The 10,097-nt window shown below is 31.7% G+C and overlaps 1 protein-coding gene across 1 annotated transcript; it reads right to left on the bottom strand.

Moving 5' to 3' along the window:
• Window positions 1-3,804: 3,804 nt before the first annotated feature.
• On the bottom strand, window positions 3,805-8,202 carry LOC126712342 (agamous-like MADS-box protein AP3). The gene is made up of 7 exons (XM_050411639.1): window positions 7,740-8,202; window positions 7,515-7,581; window positions 5,642-5,703; window positions 5,364-5,463; window positions 4,423-4,464; window positions 4,275-4,319; window positions 3,805-4,176 (listed from the first exon to the last, which is right to left on the bottom strand). The coding sequence occupies exons 1-7, from the start codon at window positions 7,925-7,927 to the stop codon at window positions 4,000-4,002; spliced, it is 681 nt and encodes a 226-aa protein (XP_050267596.1). The 5' UTR covers window positions 7,928-8,202; the 3' UTR covers window positions 3,805-3,999.
• Between the last annotated feature and the right edge of the window lie 1,895 nt (window positions 8,203-10,097).

Raw genomic sequence — 10,097 nt, 5'->3', positions numbered from 1 at the left:
TAAGGAAAACAATTATTGGTGTGTTGGCCAATAAGCATTCATTATGAAACCGTCCACCAAAAATTCAAAACCTATTCGATAAAAAAAAGTCTTATCCCACTTGAAAAGGATGACAATGATCGGTTTTAGCGGGTTTTTTTTTTTTTTTTTTACTTGACCCAATTCTTTTTTTTAAGCGGACTTGACAGTTGACGCAACTCTAGTAGTAAGAATGTAAACGTTTGAGATTGTTTTATATTATTATTATTGAATTATTTGGGGATGGATGGATTCGGGTTAAAAGTTTTAAACATGTAAGAATATGGGAATGACTTGGGCGTTACATTTTGATTATTTGAATCCAACTGATTATACATTCAGCTTGTTATAGTACCCATATTATTAATTTTAGGGTAAACTGCGTATTTGGTCCTTATCTTATACATCATATTTCAATTGGGTCCCTAACCTTTTAATTGTGTCAATTTGGTCCTTAACATTTCAGTATCGTGTCAATTTAATTATTACTGATAATTTTTAGATGAAAATTGATGACACATCTAATGGCCAAAATAAAAAATTAGCTTTCATTGATGTGACAATACAATAAAATTTTATTTTGGCCATTTGACATATCATCAATTTTTATCTAAGATATAATAATAGGGACTAAATTGACACGACACTGAAAGATTAGGAACCAAATTGACACAATTAAAAGATTAAGGATCAAATTGAAATATGTTATAAAGAATAGGGACCAAATATGTAGTTTACCCTTAATTTTATTTTTTAAAATAATAGGGTTTCTATACAAATATAAAAAAAGGGTTAAGTATGCATCTCTTTCTCTCTTAAAAATATACTCCCAAAAAAAAAAAAAAAAAAACTTATCGACAGACTAGAGAAAATTGGCGTCAGATTATCAAAACCATGGATTGCCAAACCATGGATTCAATTATTTTCCTCAATCTTCATGTTGTTTCTGTCTCACATGATATTAAAACCTTTCTTTGTTTTCGGTAGCTTTGTTTTTTTCCCTTTTGGTAAGTCACCCCTCAGCATAAATTTCCAACAGTCCGAGTCATCTCTTTCGCTCTTTAGTGACATCCAAGTAAGCAGTTCATGACCTTTTAGAATAATATCATTTTAAATATAACTACCTAGAAAAAAATAATCTAAGTTCACTTTATAATATGTTTATTTAGTCTGTTTTCCTAAGCATCTTATGTAAAACAATTGAATCAAACAACATACTTACAGGTTATCATTTACAAGTGAAAAACATGGAAGCATGTCTGCCGGATTAACCAATCCTAGGATTATGGTTCTTTGTAAATCGCATTAGTTTAAACTTAGTTGTTTTCTGTTAGAAATAATACATGCCGTACGTATGAAAATTGTTGATTATGACATTAGACAAAAAAAAATCATTATTACATGAAAAGAATGAGAGAAAGAGAAGGTGATGGGGAAGATCAACATGACACTTATTGCAGCTGACTAGAGAGAATCTGATGGGGACAACCAAAAAAAATTGTATTAATCAAACAAAGGGGCCTACTTTTGGCTTTAATTAAGAATCCAATGAGAGGGACATTTAGCTTTATTTACACGAGCATTGGAGTGAGAATTTTCTTTTTAATGCTCGGGGATATTTTATTTTTATTTTTTTAGTTTTATGGAGTTTTAATTTATGGCATCTGTTTTTAATGATTGTGTTCTTTATCACCAGACTAAGACACCAATCGGTTTTTAGTATAGGCAGAGATTTAACCTTAAATTTCTTATTCAACTATTAGAAACTTTACCAATTAAACTAATTGAAACCCACAATACTCCGAGAGATTCAACTAAGATCTCAGCTATCCGTGAAGAAAGATAAGTAAGAAATTTTAATTTACATGCTACAAGAGCAATAAATTCCTGTTGTCTCACAAAATGGAACAAGGCAACATTGTAAAAATCTCAAAACACCTTTTTAAGTTTTAAAGGGTTTGAAAATGGGTGATGGGGCCAAGCCTAAAACATTCAACACAAATCTCATAAAGAAACATGAAGTAATAAAGTTGCAATTGAATCTCAGAGAAAAGGGAAAAGCACAAATTGGTAATTTATGGGACCATTGCAATATTGGAGTCCATTGTGTTTTCAAGCTGTATACAATTGAGTTTATTATAATTATTGCTCAACCCAAAAATATGGATACCTTAAGAACTCCTGAAAAAACAATACATTTCCTGTCTGACAATGTTTTCTTTAATGGTTCCATACTAATCACATAAAGTTTGTGCCTTCAAGGCTTCAACCATTAGGGAAAGACCAAAAGAACAAAATTTTGAATTCTCTTTTTATTCAAGGTGGAGAGAAAGAAAAGATTAAAGAGGAAAATGGGCTTCAAGCCCAATTCGCACGAGAACCTAACACCTCCATAGTATCTGTATATGAAGTGTATTTAATATCTATAAGGATTGTTGTGGGAACAGCCCAACAACCCAAAGAGGCCCAATTGCAAAAGATCCATAGTAAAAGGAAAGCCCAAGCCCAACCAAGGCAAGATCAATGACTCCTCGGATAGGCATGGCCCGATCAATATGTGTGGAATACAGTTGGGTTGAATGGTCAAACCACGTGGGGCTCCTAATGCCACCACGGGCCGAATTCATTTTCATCTATTTCACAGTTGATGCACATGAGAAGCAAGCACCATCTCCAATATTGCCATTCTGCAAAAGAGTTGAAAGAATACGTTGGGAAAGGCCTCATGAGGGTTGGATAAAGCTCAACATGGATGGGTTGTCTATTGGCAATCCGGGAGCTGCTGTTGTGGGGGTGTAGTTAGAGATGATGGTGGCAGATGGGTAGAGGATTTACCAAGAGCATCGGGCTAACAAGCAGTTTTGTGGTGGAGTTATGGGGGCTTAGGGATGGATTAATGATATGTTGCAATTTAAATATTTCATCTCTAGTAGTTGAGCTTGATGCCAAAGTTATTGTGGATGTTTTAGGTAATTTTGACTATGTGAATAATGTAATTTCTCATATTTTGGATGATTGTAGGTTTCTGGCTTTCTGTTTTCAACGGATTCGGTTTAAATACTATTATAGGCAAGCAAATTAGTGTGCAGATAGCCTTACTAGGATGAGCTCTAGTAAGAATTTTGAGTTCACTTATTTTGAAAGTCTGCCTATGTACATTGCTAATATTTCTGAGAATGACCTTAATGACATGTACTCCAACAGGCTTTGTTATATAATATCTTACTTTTTTAATAAATCTTTTTTTACCAAAATAATAATAATAATAATAAAAAAAAAAGCAAGCACCATCTCAGCATTAAATATCATTTACAGTCTAAAGTACCAACAACTTCTCAGTATTAAATGTTGAATGACCATCTATACAATATGGAGCGGCAAATCATGCCCTAACCCATCCTCTCACCTTGACAAAAAGGGGAGGAATGGGACAAAAAAAATCTCCGCTCAGTCTCTCTTTCATGGGGAGTAGAGATCTGAATTCTCTATAAATACCCCTTCCCCAAGCCTAGAGAAGGGAGAGAGACTAGCTTCTGAGCACTGAGCAACCATGTACCGAGCAAGCTAGTAGAGCAATCTAAAGAGTTCCATTTTTTATGCTACTCTGAGTCGGGATTGTAATTCATGAGTTTCAAGTATGGTACATCCCAAGTCCTATAAAAATTGTATCGAATGACTTTTAATCCACTACAGGGATAATTTAGAATTGCCACATAATCTTCTTTAATTAGATTCCTCTAGATATACCAAGCATAACGCATTGGCAGAACTAGTATGTAAACAAAATAAAGATATAATAAATGAGAGTCTAACTTCATCATACCATTATTCAGAAAAGCTAATAAGTCAACTGCATATTCTAGTAGAAAAACGATAAATGTTTGTAGTCACATATAGTTGAGTGCATAGTTTAGATGCTGTTAATACTCATAATTCGCATTCTTGGAATACATTGGTAGCTGAAGCCTTTGATCTCAGGTGCTACTCAAGCAAGGTGTAAGTTGTGAGATCTGACCCTGCTCCACTATGAAAGTTAGGCTGCCTAGGTCTCAGACGCAAAGCAAATATGTGAGGATCTCCATTTGAGCGTCCAATAACAGCACCATAATCTCCTCCATTATCAACTAATCCATATTGTGGGTCTTCATTTCCAGCATCCTTAATAAAAGTAAAAAAAATCCTTCTATTAGTTCCAATTTGTTTCTCAAATTTTAAATTCCATAAATATGTATGTGTGTGTGTAGCATGATGCTTACAATTCCATGTAGAAGATTTCTGTGTATGTCTTTAGCATTCCTTAACTGCAATAAAGTGAAATAGGGGAAAGAAGAAATCCTTTATCAAGCAAAACTAAAAAATACAATTAAGGTTCAATGAAATAGACAAGTAACCATATTGTTTTACCTTTTTCTTGAAAGTTTCAGTTTGGCCACTAATCACCCGGTACTGTGGAAAACATAAAAACCAAGTTCATTAATAAGCTTACAAGATAATTTAAAAAGCCTTAGAAAAACCCTAGCTTATCTGTTAAGCACAACAAACACACACACACACACAAACCCACAAACATCCCTTATGCTGCTGGCGGCAAAGTATTTCCAAGTAGATTATAGATACAAGATGGGGTATAAAATTAAGAAATTCCACAACATGAATGACTAGGGCCTATTTGGAACTTTGGATGAGTTTATTATGTTCAATGGTTTATTGCGTTTAAAAGATAAGTTATGTTAAAGTAGGGTTTAAAAAGTTTAACCTAACCAAATAAATAAAATAAGCTAAAAAAATTTGACTCTAATAAAGAAAAAGAAGTTTATAAAAAATATGTTGAATACTGAATTCACAACTCTATTAAATGGGTTTATAGCTAAGAACGAAAACCATTGATAAAATAGAAAGATCTTACAATAAATCAAAACATGTGTAGCTTATTCTTCCATTTTTTTTAAAGTGAGTTTCCACCCCCAAGGAGAGGGAGAAAAGATATTTGAACAAAAAGTATGCATATTCATCAAATAAAACAGCAAAGGGAGTGCATTTCTTCTTCTTTTCTTTATTTATTTATTTATTTTTGAATAAGTAGCAAAAGGTATGCATATTCATCACATTTTGGGCTCAAGTCCTTTCAAGTACAAGTACAAGGTTTACAAATATCCATGGTAATTAGTACCCCACAAGGTCTATAGCAAAAAGCTTAAAGTTTCACAAATTTAAATTTCATCACAGCCAAAACATGCACCTAATGAAATCAAATGAATATGTAAAATAATAAAAATCATAACCATAACAATAAAGATGGTAGAAATTTAGCAAATTTTTTAATTATTGGTGGTCATAGATCCAACCTTGCGTTCACGAATAACCTTGACAGCATTCTCCATGTCTTGCTCAAGAATATGCATTTTTTCCAAGCTCAGATCATTCGCAGATTCACCTATCCTCTGCCTATCAATCAGCATTTCAAAAATAAAAATCCTCCAATTAAATTCAAAATTTTACTAACACATTATCCCTATGAAAACATTTTCATTTATTTGGTAAGTACTTCTATAAAAGTCCAATGCAATTGTCACATGCAGCTCACAATATATAACTCCTCACTCATAATCTATTACATATATACCTTATCTCCGTTCGAAGACTCCTATTCACCTCCTTCAGCTTCTTCAACTCTCTTTGCATTCTCTGCATCCATTACCATACTTCAACAAACCATTAACTAACACACACATATATATAATATATATAAAAATGCTTGGGCAATCCAAAAATTTAGTTGGCCTAAAGACCAAATAGAACGTTGACTTGTATTGTGATCCTCCTCCCAGAACCAAGGATCTAAACATGTGCAAGAACTAGGTTATTGAACAAGATCCAATATCTTATTGATGGTTGAGAGCAAAAGTTAAAAAGTTCATTTTTCTTCACAGCCTTAGGCTGTAAAAAAAGTTTAAAAAGTTACTATTTTTTTCCTGATCTAATGGCTACAGAGCAAAGTTAACTTTTTAACATTTTGTTTGAGTTGTGCATAGTTATTGCAGCACATTTAAACCATTGCGTAAGATCTCAATCCCAAAACCAAGTTAAGCCCCACCCCCCCCCCCCCCCCCCCCACCACCACCCCCAAAAAAAAAAAAAAACTTTTGAAGATAAAACATCGTCACGATTTGTTTTCTATGTTTTCAATGTTTTATACAACTAAAAACCTTTAACAACCAAAAAATATTTTCCTATTATGTAGAAAACCAAGTCAAACTGAGAAATGAGAGGGTAAGTGTATTCAAGCAAAGTAGTCAAAACTAGGCATAACTATATATATATATACATATATGGTTTTCTTTGTCTTAATTGCTTCTCTTTTTGGTTTAGTCGCGTAAGGGGTGAAAGATCCACCTAAAACTCTACAGTTACTGTTTTTATTTCGGTTTTAAGGTATTCTAATATAGTTCCTGGCTCTTGAATATGCATGTGTATTTTTTTTTTAATCAATATATATATCATATTAATTTTTTCTTTCAAAATTTTGATAGAAATTGTGGTAGATTTCGAGCACACAATATGTTTTTATTCTTTTCATCATCATTTTTGCCTCAAAAAATTGTCAAATACTTCATGTGCCAATGGTTAGTAAGGACCAAAGGATCTATTCATTAAAATAAATAAAAAAGGGACAAAAGCATCGACAACTAAGTTGTCAACTTGTTCATGGAGGGATTGCATTTCTGCTTACTCTTCTAACTTCTACTATAATTGTAGAAAATGGGTGGCTGGCCTAGGGCCAAGGCACCCAATTAAAAAGGTCATATCCTAGTAAAAATAAAGGCCCATCTTGTGAGTGAATAATCATTTTTTTAAAAGAAAAGGTTAAATACCAAAAAAAAGGCCCTATCCCAATAATTGTCTTGACATAAACAATTTTTCAAAAAAAATCAAAAGTGATAAAATTCTATTTTAGATTGACCAAATTAGTAATCGAAAATGACATATTAACAAAATTTAAATACAAAAAATTAGTTAATAATTTTGTATCTCAAAAAAATGAGATGCATTCACTATTTTTTTCGGAAAAGTGAGATGCATTTAAATACTATGATGCAAAATTTATAATTTAATTTAATATTACCCCATTTGAAATTATCGGTATATATTAAACCGGCCTTGTTGCATATAATAGGCATTTTCATATTAAAATTCAGCTATGTAACAAAGTAGGAGATTATTTTTTATATTGAAAATGAAAATGCTAAGTAATTTAACAGAAAATATACACACGATTTAGTTGAAACATATTAAGAAAAAATATATTATATATTTTCTTTTATTTATGTTCTGTTAAAACTGCATATAGCTGTTAGTTTTATTTTTTTTATTTATATCAATTTAATCTTTAATCTTAATTAATCTTAGTTTATTTATGTTTTGTTACTGTATGTATAAGTATATTAATATACATAGTTTCTCAAAAAAAAAAAAAAAAAAAAGGTTTGAGAGAGAACCTCATAGTGCGAGCTCCAAATGTCTGTCTCCTTGGCCTTCTGGTACTCATCAATCAATTGCTTCGTTCTAAACCCCAAATTTTTGCAACCATAAAAGAAAAAAAGAAAGAAAAATAATTCAGGATCTAAAACTTGTTTGGAGAAATCCAGGTTTAATTTAACAAGTAGAAAAAAAAAATTAAAAGACAAATAATAGCAGTATTATAGAGAAAAGAGACAACGTACGTGGTGGAAGGGCTAACATATTCTTGGACCTTGCCAGTGCTAGAGACCATAATAATCGAAACCTTAGCATCACACAGAACAGTGAGCTCGTTGGCCTTCTTGAACAAACCGTTCCTTCTTTTTGAGTACGTGACCTGCCTGTTCGTTGTGTTCTCTATCCTCTTGATCTGAATCTTTCCCCTTGCCATCTCTCTCTCTTTGTGTTGCTTCTTTTCCTTTCTCTTAACTTTCAAGATGTGAAGAAATACTGAACAAGAAGAAAGGAAAAGAAAGTGTGTGAATGAAGGGCATTGGTGAAAATGAAAAGAAGAAGATAAACTTTATTGCCAAATTTGTGAAAAGCTTTAGAAGGAGTTGATAAAACTAGGTAATGTCTTTCCAGTTTGGTTTGGACTTAGGAACCCGCATTCCGATGTGGGACCATCATTAATTTCGATCCGTCACGGAACCATGGTTCCCCGTATTGAGACTTCGTACTTTGGTTTGGTTTTTGATTGATTCAGTTGTGTTTTGAATGTGACCACTGACAAGACCAGCGGGGATATGTACATGGAGGAACATGTTCTTGTTCAGTTGTTCCATTCATTTAACCTGCCTTTTTGTTTGGAGTTTTAATATTCCCATATTTACAAGTCACATGCAACTATGACCCAACCTTGTGGTGAGAAAAATAAAAAGCAGGGAAATTAACAACCTTTTCTCTTTCTCCTCTTCCTTTCAAAAATAGATTAAACAAATTTAAAACATGATTCGGTTAATTAATGTATACCTTGATGTGGGCATATATTAATTATTCATTTTAAGAGACAATTTATGAAAATTTGAAAAAAATTAGCCACTTTTTCATATTTTATAAAAAAATTTCTAAAGATAAACTTGTACCTAAATATGTAATATATATATTGTGGTTAATTTTCCAAAATTTTTAGATAGAAAAATTCAATTAATGATTGAAAAATATTTTCTAGTTTTTTTTTTTTTTTTCAAAAAATTTTAACAAAAGTTTATGTAAAGGACGTAACTAAATAAATCTGAAATTTAGAGTATTGAAGATAAAAAAAAAAAAGAAAAAGAAAAAAAGAGCAAAATTAAAGGACTGAAATGAATTTTGAAGAAACTTAAAATGTGAGTTTTGCACTTTAGCCTTTCTCTTTTGCTTTGGATGAGTAGGTTCTTTATACATCACATTTGCTTATTTCTTCCTTTACCACTATTTATTTTTCTTTCTAAGCAAATTTAGATCAAGTATCACAACCCTAACCCTTTAGGTTTCAGTACATGATATATATGATGCCATTGGACAACAAAGTGTTTCAGGTTCTAGGATATTCATAATTTGGAAGTACTGCATCATAATCCATTAATTAATATCAAGTTTGATTTAATTGAATCATTGATATAGCCATAATATTTTTTAAGCTACTATAAATTTTATTATGATTTGTGCCATTTCAATATATAATAAATATGATTTTTATAAGACTTATATAATAATATTTTTAATACCACTAATTAGTACTATATATTTCTAACACAAATTAAGTGAGAAAAATAAATGTTTTTTTCACATCAATAATTATTAGAAGTTTCATCCTTTTGATAATTCACATGATTACTCCAGACTCATAATAAGTCTGTAATAAAAATCATAGCTCGAGGCACGGGAATAGGGCACCGTAGGTAGGGGTTGATTGCCCTATATATGTCACATATTTCTATTCTATTCAAGACATGATTTGTGAAGGCCCCTAGCTCACGGTTGTCAGCCGTAATATCCTCTGGTTTTTTCATTGCATGCAGAGGGCTCGTTTCTTGACTTGAGGCATAAATGGGGGTCCTAATGCTTCGGCTACAACGCTTACTCGTACGAATATTTTGAAGATATTAACGTTGTTCAGCATCGAAAGTAATGTCATCAACTTTTTTTTTTTTTTTTGAAACTTGTCTATTCACAACTTTGAAAAGCTAGCTGTGTGGATTCTCAAAAAAAAAAAAAAAAAAAAAAAAAGCTAGCTGTGTGCAGCTTAATTACTTCTCTTAATGGATGTCTAAGGGTTTTTTTTTTTTTGGGTGTCATGTCTAAGGGTTTAGGGATTAGGAATTCTTTTAGGAATTTTTTTTATAGTAAAAGTTAAAAAAAAAAAAATTAACCGTTTTGAGAGTTATTTATATCCAAACGTGTTAACGAATGTTTTAGGGTAACTGTTAATAAATTACAATAGAAAAGTTTTGACTCACTTTTATAAGAAATATAAAAAACTATCAGTAGCATCTATTGTTTTATCACATTTCCAATAAAATATTTCTAAAAATAGTTTCTAAACTAATGCCCTTAGGCATTAGTTAACATTTCCCATT

The sequence above is a fragment of the Quercus robur genome, chromosome 2 (genome assembly GCF_932294415.1).
Source record: "Quercus robur chromosome 2, dhQueRobu3.1, whole genome shotgun sequence".
Taxonomy (NCBI): domain Eukaryota; kingdom Viridiplantae; phylum Streptophyta; class Magnoliopsida; order Fagales; family Fagaceae; genus Quercus; species Quercus robur.
This window is presented reverse-complemented; position numbering and strand designations above follow the sequence as displayed.

Excerpts from the sequence above, each read along its gene's own strand:
- LOC126712342 (XM_050411639.1), bottom strand. The coding sequence starts at position 7,927 with ATGGCAAGGGGAAAGATTCAGATCAAGAGGATAGAGAACACAACGAAC. Across the intron at positions 7,582-7,739 it reads TATGTTAGCCCTTCCACCAC|AACGAAGCAATTGATTGATG; the intron begins GTACGTTGTCTC and ends TTTGGGGTTTAG. Across the intron at positions 4,177-4,274 it reads GAAATCTTCTACATGGAATT|GATGCTGGAAATGAAGACCC; the intron begins GTAAGCATCATG and ends ACTTTTATTAAG.